This window comes from Athene noctua, chromosome 2, assembly GCF_965140245.1.
Source record: "Athene noctua chromosome 2, bAthNoc1.hap1.1, whole genome shotgun sequence".
NCBI classification, from domain to species: Eukaryota; Metazoa; Chordata; class Aves; order Strigiformes; family Strigidae; genus Athene; species Athene noctua.
This window is the reverse complement of record NC_134038.1, coordinates 87827738-87841381: the sequence shown is the minus strand read 5'-3', so window position 1 is coordinate 87841381 and position 13644 is coordinate 87827738. Positions and strand designations below refer to the sequence as shown.

The window sequence follows — 13644 nt, the reverse complement described above, 5'->3', positions numbered from 1 at the left end:
ATTTTCTTAAAATAACTCTTCCTTCATAAATCTTACAGGGTCAGAGATCTTTCTCTGAACTCCTGGTGAAAAGTGATCATAATTCAATGTCCATAACTCCTTCAACATGGAAGAATAAATTTTCTACATGAAATTACAAAATGTACATGAAACTGTACTAAACTTTTTCATATAACTCTGATACTTAAAGTAAATATAGCCACATATCTTTAATTTCTGTAGTGATTATCATTAATGTAATAATCTTTTATTTACAGCTGTATAACTAAATATATATATATATATCCTTAATTAGATAACATTTCTGATTTTCTTTCATCTATTAATCATTTGGACAAAATCACCTTCAATCATCCTTTCTCATTTTTCTTTTATTCTCTCATCTTTCCTGGTGGAAGAACAGCTGGTTCTCAATTCATGCAGCCATTAGTTAGAGCAGGTAATAAGTTGGGGGTTTTTTTTCCTACTTCAGCCTTACCCTCAACAATAAGTTTTCAATGTAATTAAGTTCCTTGATGTCTGGCACAATTGTCCTCCTCCATGTGATTTGGACATGAAGGGAATCAAATCCAGATCCTACAAACATCCCACTCATTACATGTCAAAAACCCCCAAGATACTCAACTGAAATTTCTAGTAGCTAGTGTATGAGGATATTTTCTCCCTGAGGTTTTTAGCAAGTAATTGCACAAATATCGTTACTTATTCTAATTATATCTCTTTACTATGGTACTTTTACACTTTTTCTGTCTTTTAAAACTTCTAAAACTGTGAGAGGAAAAAATCGTCATTGAAATGTATACGGTATTTTAGTCCTAACAGAAAGAACTCTTTTTTGGTAGCAATATTACATTTTTGCATTAAACAATGGAAAACTAAAATTGAGAACCACCCTGGTCTTCCTTTCTGTATTGCCATTGTAAGAAGCATATTACGTCAAAGAGAAAAGCAATGGGACACTGGGAAAATGTTGGCATAATTTCTCAAATGAGACTCAGCAACATATTGAACAGGCTACTTTGCCATAAACAGGAATTTTGCTAATTTTGGGAAATAGCTAAAACTTTTTTTTTAATAAATCTAAATAGTAATTATTATCAAATGATTTAAAAATAAAGAGATCTTATTATGTAGTTATTATTCTAATCACACTTAGAAAAACTGCATAATCCTGCCTTCAGCATAGTCACATCTTTTTGTATAAGGCTGATGTTCACAAATTACCTTTCAAGTTCCTCAATATGCCTCAAAAATCAAAAGAAAATTATAAAGAAAAATAAATCTTGTGGTTGTTTTAGAAGGAGCTGCTAGGAAGTGAATGAGCCAAACTCAGATCTCTCTACTGGTTTGGGAGTTTTTGTTGTTTGTTTTTTTGTTTTGTTTTAGTTTGGTTTGGTTTGGATTTTTAATAACTTAATATTATTAGTTGTAATAAATGTATCACAAAATTAACTAGAAAAAAAGGTCCAAAAACTCATTGTGAAATACAGCACTAGCAACAGCAGGTTTCTGAATGTTGCAGTGAGAAAAACACTTTAGCATTTTTGGTAGCCCTATAATTATGTTTGTCTAATACAGTGTTCTATCCTGAGAGACACTAAATACCCTCCAAAATTTAACTGTATTCCTCAAGTCCCAATCAAGCTGATGTTCAGAGAAAGTACATAAGAAAAAGGCATTCCTTACTTGATTGCTCCAAAACTTAAAAATTCTATCAGTGTTGCTTGTCAATTACTGTATTTCTTGAAGAGGTCATGCTGTACTTTCCCTGGAAAGAATAGAAAAACAAGCCATGAAGTGTCTTTGATAACAAGTGACTTTGATGTCTGTGGGATTTCAAGATACCTTACACACTGGAAACACTTGAAAACTTCAAGACAGGCATTGGTTCCCTCATGGCTTTGAAAGAAACAAGACTGACTACTGAGCCCTTTTTGCCTTTAAGTTTAGGTGCCATAGAAACTCACCTGTACTAAGTTGCAGCATCCTCGGTTGAAGCTTACTCCCATTCTCATGCCAACAAGCTTTGTCATCTTGTGATTGAACTCAAACATGTCATTGCAAGCCAAGATGGAGTATGGATCACTCTCCAGTGCGATACCCACTAGGGAGTGCAAAGAACGTAGTAGTCATTCATACGGCTCACTGGAGTCGCTACGACTCATGAAATGTGGTACGGTGTTAACTGTTGCAAGCCTTTTCACAAACCACAGCTATTCCCAGGTAGCTTTTCCTTCCTCATTCCTGCAGCTGTTTTGCTTAGCCTGTCTAACAGCAGATAGGAAAAGACTCAGATTGCTTGTGTTTATGTGTCTATATATACATCAGTACACATATCTGCACATGTTTTGGTGCAACAGGAAAGCCAGAAGAACTGCTGAAGCCTCTCTTGTTTAGTCTACTCTACTCTGACCCTGTGCTGGCACTATTATCACTCCTTCCCAGCCGAGCTTGAATGACCTTGTTAGGGCAGCTATAAAGCTCCACAGCCAGAGGTTTCAATTTAGGAGGGAGTAAAGCATCTCTTTTTATTACCTCAGGAGAACTGAGCCAGTGCAGTACTCCAATTTATTGCCAGGAGCAGATGAGGTGGATTGGGAATTAGACCCACTTAACAACTGGTTTACACACTACTCTGTGTCATTCCTACACGAGGCCACAGGTTTATGGCTTATTCAGAAGGGCAATTGTTTCTGTATCACTGCAAGATATAGAATACAAATCAAAGCACACGGCTGTCTTGCAGTGAGGACTCCTCTTTTTCATCATCCATTATGTGTTTAAACAATAAAACAACAATTTGCTTACTGTAAGCTTTCCTGTGGTTATGTGAGGAATGTTTGGCTTAGGACATCAGTTTGTGCCTTCGGATAGAGATTCATTGGATTTTTACTGGACATGAAAGTCAGACACCTTATTTTAAACACAAGATTTCTAAAATAGCATGAAATACTGTTTTCTTTATAGCTGATACAGACTGTGAGTGCTGTTGACAAAGATGACCCTCCTCGAGGACACAAATTTTTCTTTGAGTTGGTGCCAGAATTTGCTGTTCATCCAAACTTCTCCATTGTAGACAACAAAGGTAATTACTGACCAGGGCTATCCCCTTCCCTGCCTCTCAGCTCCATTACCACATAAAACTTCACTCAGCAACATGTATTTATTCTGCTTTTCCATTCTAGATAACACAGCAGGAATTATGACTAGAAGAAATGGATACAGCCGTAGTAAGATGAGTACCTATCTCCTGCCAATCATAATATTTGACAATGACTACCCTATCCAGAGCAGCACTGGCACACTGACCATTCGAGTGTGTGCCTGCGACAGCCGGGGGAACATGCAGTCCTGCAGCGCTGAGGCCTTGCTCCTCCCTGCTGGCCTCAGCACCGGAGCACTCGTTGCCATTCTCCTCTGCATCATTATCCTGCTAGGTAAGTACCTGTGACGAGACATTTAATTGACTAGGCAAAGGTCTGGTCAATTCTAGACCCCTGATATTCTTCAACCCTTTAATCACATGACCCTGCAGAACAATATTTTATACCTGAAGTGTTGTGGGTTTTTTGGTGGTTTTGGGGTGGTTTTTTAATCAGCTGTTTTCTAAGATGGAAGAGGAGCTGGGAGAGTGGGAAAAGGAGATACTATGGGCTGGTTTTCATCATTAATATTCAGAAGAGTGTGCAAAAAGAATGAGGTGATCAATATTATTTAGATGAAATACATTTTAAAGTCTAGGGACAGTTTTAGATGATGCTTGCTCCTTTGATCTTCATTTAGATCTGGGACCTTAAAATCATATTCCTGAAGGTGATTGATAAGTTTCTCAGTGATTAAAAAATTATCAGTTACACTATTTAATCATGAATGATTTGTAATTTTTATACTCAGGAAATATTTAGCTCAAAATCATAGAAGAAAACTGTTCAGTTGCTTGCGAGTGGTAGTGAGAGCAGTTGATTAAATAAAGTGTGAGAGCAGAAGTTAGACAGGTGGTTGGAGAGCAGAAGCATTAGAAAGATGAAGTGACAAATTAAGAGACAAGAACAAATGCTAGCTCATAACCCAGTGGAAAGAATTTTGAAATTGCAGCTTGCATGCTTTGCTTACCAGAGAAGCATCTCCTTAAAAGTGCTATCATCTCTACTTTCCAGCCAAACTCCATGGAAAACCTCCTTCCCTTTCCACCTGTCCTGGCCAACACAACTTGCCAAGGGAGCAGTGATAAATTTATGGATGTCAGTTTACATAATTCTAATGAGATTACTTTTTTTTTTTTTTTTTTTTTTCCAGTTTTTAGACTGGATTCAAGCTACCTCCAGTAAATATTCAAAGGACCACAGAGATTATTAGTAGAGGGACAATGTGTAGGAGCTATATCTGTACTGCTGGGTATAGGGAAGGAAGGGTACTTGAACTCTGACAAACTGTCCATACTGCTTAGGTTCAATCTTCATTGCTGGCCTGGTTTCAGCATGAGCCAGCCTGGATTCCCCAGGGCACTACCCAGGCATAGTCTGAACAGCAGAACTTGCAGGGCACCACTTCCAACAGACAACTACTGTTCAAACTTTGCCAGGTCTCACTCTCCACCTTTCATAGTTCTTAAAACCATGTCAGCAAGCTCTGGGTCTTCAAAGCCATCCTTCATGCCCCAACACAGGGCATGAAATGTGTTCCATGAAACAAACACACACCCTTGCTGGCTCACTATGAAAACATCACTCTGATTGGCTGCAATGCTTTAGTACAGAAATACTGAACTAAAACCAAACATAAAACTGCAACTTTAAGACCACAATGATAGCACATGAGACTCAGAATAGGCTCAGATACCAGTGCTGTGCAAAACAACTGTGACTACTCTGTGTCTCTTGGCCCCAGTGTCAGAGACCCTGCTCTATTTAGCGCTACAGACATAGCTAAAGCCACAGTAGCATAAGGCTGAAGAGCAGCTAAACGCAATTGTTAGAACAGAAGAGAATTGTCTAGGTTGGAAAAGACCTTGAAGATCATCCAGTCCAACCATTAACCTAACACCGACAGTTCCCAACTACACCATATCCCTCAGCGCTATGTCGACCCGACTCTTAAACACCTCCAGGGATGGGGACTCCACCACCTCCCTGGGCAGCCCATTCCAACGCCTAACAACCCCTTCTGGAAAGAAATGTTTCCTAATATCCAGTCTAAACCTTCCCTGGTGCAACTTGAGGCCATTACCTCTTGTCCTATCACTTGTTACTTGGTTAAAGAGGCTCATCCCCAGCTCTCTGCACCCTCCTTTCAGGTAGCTGTAGAGGGCGATGAGGTCTCCCCTCAGCCTCCTCTTCTCCAGACTAAACACCCCCAGGTCCCTCAGCCGCTCCTCATACGACCTGTGCTCCAGACCCTGCACCAGCTCCGTTGCCCTTCTCTGGACACGCTCGAGTCATTCAATGTCCTTTTTGTAGTGAGGGGCCCAAAACTGAACACAGGAATCGAGGGGCGGCCTCACCAGTGCCGAGTACAGGGGTGAGATCCCTTCCCTGTCCCTGCTGGCCACGCTATTGCTGACACAAGCCAGGATGCCATTGGCCTTCTTGGCCCCCTGGGCACACTGCTGGCTCCTGTTCAGCCAGCTGTCAATCAACACCCCCAGGTCCCTCTCTGACTGGCAGCTCTCCAGCCACTCGTCCCCAAGCCTGTAGCGCTGCTGGGGGTTGTTGTGTCCGAAGCACAACACCCAGCATTAGGCTACAGTTGGTGTGATTCTTAGCACCTTATTTATTCGTTCAACAAGATGTAGTGTGCTAGGATAGTAGAATGGTGTTATCATGCCCAAAATAGGAGAGACATATTAAGTACCTGGATGTGAAAGACACTTCTTCATAACAACCTTTTACTGATCTGCCCTACTCTTGTACATGAAGTTCTTAGACTTTCTTAAGTGGGCTATTACTTGTCTAGCATTAGGAAAACTTCAAAAGAGTGGATCCTGTACAAATACAAAAATCACAAACGAAACAGAACAGAACAGCCTTTACTTTCACAACATCGTACCATGGCATGTGGAAGATATTGGTTCCCCTCTTCCTATCTGCGTTATGTGTGATCTTCCCTTTTGTTCACCAGTATTCAAGTCATTCAAAGTAAAAACTTTGTTCCTAAGACTCAACAAAAGTACTCAGCACAGCTGCAATGTGCAGTTCAGCAACTACTGTTATGCCTTATTGACAGATAATCTCGCTGACTCTCCTATTTACTCCAGCTACTGGAGCAAGGGTCAAATTTTTAAATGCACTTAAGCATTGAACTCTTACTGAAATCAATAGCATTTAGACACCAGAATGTATTTACAAATATAACTTCAAGTATTTCATCTCCCTCTGCAGAGGTTTATTTTTGTGTCAAGCCTTACCTCTCCAAAGAGAAGAGTTATTCAACTAACATTAAACTAGGGGGATCATGTTTTTAAAAAGAAACGTTTAGTAACAAAGATTAGATTTCAATTCTTGCAGTCACTGAAGCCAAAAATAGTTTCGTCAATAATATTGATAGCTGAAGGTCTTAGGTTTTTATTTTCAGAAGGACCTATAGCTCCCATTATCAAAAGTGAATTAGGCACTTAGGAATACCTAAATCACTAGCTTTCAAGAGTGTGAATTACTTTTGCCAGGGAGATTCAACTGTGTTTGATGAAATCAACCTTAGTGACTGCCAGGAAGGTGGTACTTCACAAAACTAAAATCAAAGTCAAACCCTGGTAGGATGATATATTTTACCTTGTCTGCTTTTCAACTTCAGCTTAATTCTATATCTATTTCAAATATATAATATTTAAATCATTTCTCCCATAAATTAAAAAAAAAACCATAAGTTTTTGAGTGCTATAAAATCATTATAATTTTTCCTCATTAACTTCAAATTGGAGATAGCTTTTATCACTATTTTTCTACCAAAAATCCCATCCCAGCCTTAAAACTTTTCCAATCCAACAGGTAATGCAAAATTATTATTTATTTAATTTCTAACTACACATTTCTTCATTCATCTTGTGTTTCCTTCCAGTATTAGTTGTCTTGTTTACGGCTCTGAAGAGACAGAGGAAGAAAGAGCCCTTGATAATCTCAAAGGATGATGTTCGGGATAACATTGTGACCTACAATGATGAAGGAGGTGGGGAAGAAGACACCCAGGCTTTTGACATTGGCACACTGAGAAATCCAGAAGCAAGGGAGGAAAGTAAGATGAGAAGAGATGTTATCCCAGAAACTATATTTCAGATAAGAAGGACTGCACCTCTTTGGGAAAACATTGATGTCCAAGATTTTATTCATAGAAGGTTAAAGGAAAATGATTTAGACCCAGCTGCCCCTCCTTATGATTCATTAGCAACATATGCCTACGAAGGAAATGATTCCATAGCAAATTCACTCAGCTCCCTTGAATCACTCACCACGGAGGGCAACCAAGACTATGATTACCTCAGTGACTGGGGACCTCGATTTAAAAAACTAGCAGATATGTATGGTGGAGAAGACAGTGATCGAGACTGAGAAAGTAATCTGTGACCTGGTCAATGTTAGTGGAATTCATGTCTATGTTACTAGATAAAGTGGCCTACTCTCTCTTACTTGGGAATAAAAAATTTACAAAAAATAGGTGTTGTCTTAGTAAGGGTTTGCTTAATCGATAAGTCAACGTGAATGAATATGAATGATTTAGATTTTAAGAAGTCTATAATTCACCTTCTCTGCCTAGAAACCTCTGATGAAAGGTTTTTTATTGACAATGAAAATACAATAAAAGGCTTTTTGTGCCTTTAATGTTGAGATGGAAACTTAATTTTTTTTAATTGCTTTGCATTACCTTTCCTACTAGCTGGGACAGTGTGCACCTGCATTGTAACATAAACTTAAAAATATACTTTAATGAAGATTAATATTACTGCCATATTTATTGAGTTAAAGAATGTCTGTGTGTTGATTCATCATGATATTTTTATATATGTATATTTATATTTTTGTATTTTTATTAAATAAATTAGTATTTATAAAAACACTACTTACTCACGTACTTTGTTAACAGTAAGGAACTGTCCAAACTTTCTGAACAAAGGAACTGCATATTGTGCAATATTTAATTTCTGAATGCATCTTCTTATGTTGGATTAGTGGTTGAAATGTACTGTGCAAGAACAATATGGAGAGAGTGCTCTGTAATGGGAACATAGTGTAGAAAAAAGAAAAAAATTATTTTGAAAAAATTATTATAAATAAATGTAGTCTGACTTGCAATGTGTATTACTATATGGCATTATAATATAGTTTCATTGTGAAACTCACTCCCACATACCTTATATGAACAGGTAACCAGTGATGGGATTTAACAGATATGTGCCTGGGGATTTAAGGAACCATGAAGGTTTATTCTGGTAGATATGAAAACAATTTTATAATATGCCTTTAAAAAAAAAAAAAAAACAACAAACCAATTAAGAAAACATCAACAATGAAAGGAAGGCTTTTGTATTCTAATCTTATTTTTTGGTTTTGAGGCAATTAGGCAAATCAGACATATCACTAATAACTTCTTTTTAAATCAAAGTCAGCAGTAATAAAAACAAAGTCCAACTAATATTTTATTAAAAATGTTAGTGTTCTTTTCCTTCACAGAAGTGCATACATTTGCATATTTTCTAAAGCATTAATGACAATCTTCAAGTATATATTTGTGTTTAAAATATATTTGCTGGATCAGCTTTCATGCAATGCACATTTTTGCTACAACACAAGATAGGAGAAATTTACCTGGATCACATGTGATCTAACTGGGAGTTGCAAGCTTTATCCATATTTGGTTTTACAAAAAAGAAATATAAAAGACCTCGAATGTGTGAAAAAGAGTCAAAGTTGTCAACAATGTAGGATATACACTATCCATAGCATTTCCATTTATAATATTGACTTTAGGTAAAATCTAGTGCATATAGATGTCCAAAATAATCATGTTTAAAGGTTTTGTCTAGATTACTTAGTTGTTTTTCAGATTTTTTAGAAAGAAACTTAAGATACACATTGGCAATGTCATGTGGACTACTGAGGCACTCATCTCTTACCAAAAAGACAATAAAGAGGCTACATGCCGCTTCACTCAGATATAGGAACACACACCTGCCTAATATTTTCCTCTCTACTATGCTTTTAGATTCGTTCTCAAAAATATCCCCTTACTATTATTTATTTTATCCCTTGACCATATAATTCTGACAGCCCCAAGCATGCATCTCAAGTTTTCTGACACTAAACTCCTTTTTTGGGGGGAAGGGAATGTGTGTCAGGTGCTTGGGCTTCCAAATAAGCACCTGAACAGCTCACTGTGAGCTGCATGTCAGGTCTGCAATACTATATTGCAAGTAAAAAGCTTTAGTGACACAAAAAAAGTCAAAATAATGTGCTGCCATGTGTCAGCCATGTACATGTATGACATGCAGTAACAAGATGTCAATGTGTAGCTTGATGACACAAGAATGCGTATTTCTTTTTTGTGTCTTGCCAGAGAAAGCAAAAGACTTATGGAATGTGTTCTCAAAAGTGTTACTGGCAAAGTGACAGTACACAGGAATGCATTAGTCTTTCAATGAAATTATCATAACATAAGATAGGAGGAAAAAAATGGACAATAAAACAACTATGTCCCTGAAAAGAAATGACTGGGGTGTGGGGTGTGTGTGTGTGTGTGTGTAGAAAAAAAAAAACAAACAAACCCAAGAATATAGCAAAAACTTACTTGAGTTACAGAAATTGTACACCCAAACCTCATCTTCAGTGACAAACAGTAGATTGGACTAAGGGGAGAGCTTTTAGCAATCTTGTAAATTGTCAGAAGAAATCTGAATATCATACAGTGATGTAGAAAAGCAGCAGAGGGGAAAATGAAATATATATGTCCCTAAGCAAGGACAGATACAGACAAGGTATATGTCAATGGGGTTAAATAAGTTTTAAGATGTTAAGAGTTGGCAGAGGACAAATAAAAGCGTACCAGTTTGATTTCAGACAGGCTACTGGTGAAGGCAGGATGAAGGAAACAGGGTGTGAAGAATTCTTCCTTGAAGACATACACATTTAATTTAGACATTATATTTTTCACATGGAATTATCTTACTTTCGTATTTTGGTGGTTTTGTTTGTTTGTTTGTTTGTTTTCAGAAAGAAGTGACAAAAAGGAAGAAGTATTGTAGAAATAACCTCACAGAATGATCTGGTAGAGACGTGTCCTCTGTATCATTATGTCATGGTACCTACGTGGTATTTTGAGAAGAGCAGAAACTCCAGAAGATCATCAAAGAAAGGTACCCCTCCTTATTTCACTCTAAGTTTTCTCATCCCATGAATCATTGCCACTAAAGCAAAGAGAGGTAACTGTAACCTGTATAAAGGCAATACCCCACATATGTCTTTGTCGACGCACACCTACAGACCAAGCTCGCTACTCTGTGACAATGTGGGCTCCAAGTGTGGTGATTCCCCTTTCCCTATCCCCTCCTCTCTCTTTTTTTTTTCCTCTTTCTGGTCTCTCTCTTCCTTACATATATTAATGTAATTAACTTTTGTAGGAATTGAACTATGATCGATTGATTGTTAATGGGTTATTAGGAAAATAGTCTCATCACCAAAGTGCCTTTATTCTCTGGATGGTTATCAGTTGATTGTTTACAAATTGTTCCATTCACTTACTAAAGTGGTCAGTTAGTAAAGTCACCAGCACAATTGTTCCTCTGAGTCACTGTGGTGCTTGGCCCCCCTGTGGCTCTTCCTCCGAGAATTCAAAAGATTCACCCCCTCATAACCCACCACACGGGATGAGACAAAGCCCAGAACCCTGCATCACTTAAAGAAATATATGTTTAAAGGAAGACCTACATGGGTTTACAGCTCAGAGAAATTCACATAGTTGATACAACAAAACAAGTAATATCCCAGAATTGCTAAAAATTTCAAGCATTCTTAAAATGACTAAAACTAGATGGCAAGTTTATCACCTGACATGCCTAACTGATAGTTATGTGGGCTTCTTCTTTCAAATGAGATACAGAAAATTTTTTTTCTATTACAATTCTTCTTTAAAATAATTGATCTTTTTTTACTCTTACATCTGAAGCAACACAGTAAATAGCACATCACAGATAAGGAATTTGTATTCACAGGGGAATCTACCATGACATGTCTGCTTCACTCTGTCCCATTTTTTATCTGTGTATATTCATTGAGATTCTGGGTGCAGGCTTTTTGATTACGTTTTATACAATAGAACCAATGAGTGACAATTGCTCATCCAATGCGATTGGATGAGCTACTGCTTCTGCAGTCATAAGCCAGACTGATTCCCAGGGTATTTCCCATGGAGGAGTGCCTTTGCACAGCAATAGCCACATCCCTCAAGGGTACAACTGCCACCTTTTTCTATGACAGAGGCATGCACTTTTGCTGTGATGGGTGTTCAGCAGGGTGGCTTCACTGCCTCAGAGTTTGCTCACTCAAAATGCTAGAGCGTTATGCCTGCAAAACCCACCCTGTATCACCTTCCAGTGCTGAGGACATTCTGAGATGAACAGTTGCAGCTTCTGGCCTATGACTTGCTGAGGCTGCTGGGAGGCCAGACACCCTGGATGCCCTAGTGGGTATTCCAGCTAATTAAATCTCAGGTTTTCTCTGCCTCTGAACAGCCAAAGGGAGATAGCTAGGAACCAACAGTAACTTGCATAACATTGATAAATATAGAAATCTACCTAATCGGGTTACAAAGGTGGCAGAACAACTTCAGATCACCCTTTGATTAACTTCTATTTTCCAGTAATAGGTTCAGACTGATCGAGTTATGTACTTCAATTTTTTGATCATTTAAACAATCTTTTTGTGAAATAAATATTAAGACAGTTCATTATTCAATTAATAAGAATTTTGGGAGAGAAGTAAAGGAGACTGAATAATAAACGTTTATGTGGACAACTCATTTTGAAGCCCAGTTACTGGTAAGTCATCTCCTTTTAATCATCAGTGAAACAATGGCTATATGATTTCTATAAGTCCTAAAGGGAGCATCACACCTAGATCCCACTGCTACATTATATTTGGATTCCCAAAGATAGAGGGAAAGAAAAGAAATTCCTGAGAGGTGTCTTAGAGTTTGATGGCTATTTTTTCTTTCACAGGTCCAGATTTAGAGGAATTTGGTGAGGTCCGGCATGGGTACCACTACCCTAACATGGTTGAAGTTGCTGACTGCCATAGAAAATGTCTTTGAGTTGTCCAATACAAACTGGTAGTGATGAAGTTATTAGCTTCCTTTAGTATTTTAAGATTAGTGACATTGATGGGTACAACAGACAAAAAGTCCAACAAAAAAAAAGCAAGCTTCAGATGGATAGGCAAATAATATTGGTCCAATACTGGGCAGAAGTGTTGATTGACACAGTGGGATATGTAATACTGGTTAAACAGCAGGAAACAGAGGGATGAGAGGTAGGAGCACCTTCCAGTCATGCTTCTACAGATGTTCTTTTCTCTGTGAGAGAATTGAGGTACAGAAGTGTTGGGCATTTCATGTTTATGCACATCTTTATCCTCTGTGAAATCAGCTGTGCTTAACAAAGTTCCAGATCCATGGGATTGCTTCAAACCTATGACATGTCTCACTGGGAAGTTCAAGGCCTTAGGCCTTTAGAAGAGGCTCAAGAGGAACGAGAAAGGTAATTTTTTCTGATGTTAATCTCACCAAGGAACTACTCTTCTGCCACTCAGATCTGTTGTGGTTCACTCCAAAGGAGAAGTAGCTGAAAACACTTAGGTTGTACAAGACTGATTTGTGATCTCTTCCAAAAAAATTACTGTGATTGCTAAGCGCCAGGATAAATTTACTAACTCCTGAGGAAATACTGTGGGATTTAGTCATCATTCTGAATAGTCTCAAATTGATTTTGAGTGGACTCTCCCCATGATTGAGTGAAAATGAGAAAAAGGAGTGAAAAGGAGTTAAAATGAACACAGAAAAATTCCAAGTGAATGTTCCAAGAAAAAAAAAAAAAAAAAAAAGTAAATCCATTCCATCATAAAAGCAGAAAAAGAAAAGAGGAACATATGATGAAAGTCTGGTTTTGTAATGTTTATGTATTTTCTGTTTCTTTTCACTTTAACTGAATTTTGTAACACCTTCATAGAGTATAATCTAATCCTGATAAACAGTCTTATCAGTAAAAAATAATGCTGGAGACAATTTCCCACAGAAGGATGCATCTTTCAGTGAAATGCTGAAACAGACTCTTCATTATGCCGTGTTAAGCCACCTAACTGCAACCATCACCATATATAAACATGCCTCAAATTATTAGTCATTTCATGAAATGGCTGTTTCAGAATAGAATAGACACACACACATGAATATATGAAACTTTCTCTTAGTACATTTTTTGTGCATTAATGATAAGAGGCATTAACACCTTCAGTTCTACCAAAGGTATTTCAACTGCTAATGGTTTAATTTACACTGAAAGTTGTATTTTAAAGTCACATTTACACTTCACTCCTCACTTATGCTAAGCAGACAGATAGAACACACAACTGAGGGGTCATTGCATATTGGAGTATTGTGTTATATTTT

At 37.8% G+C, this 13644-nt stretch overlaps 1 protein-coding gene across 5 annotated transcripts in view; it reads left to right on the top strand.

Moving 5' to 3' along the window:
- CDH9 (cadherin 9) overlaps positions 1 to 7541 on the top strand; it is a 79966-nt gene extending 72425 nt beyond the window's left edge. For 4 of the 5 annotated variants that reach the window (XM_074897861.1, XM_074897858.1, XM_074897857.1 and 1 more), the window contains 3 exons: positions 2968 to 3085; positions 3186 to 3437; positions 7054 to 7541. In XM_074897861.1, coding sequence (XP_074753962.1) covers positions 2968 to 3085; positions 3186 to 3437; positions 7054 to 7541 — 858 coding nt within the window. The remainder of the gene's footprint in view (positions 1 to 2967; positions 3086 to 3185; positions 3438 to 7053) is intronic. The other variant, XM_074897860.1, reaches the window with a different exon arrangement.
- Positions 7542 to 13644: the final 6103 nt, after the last annotated feature.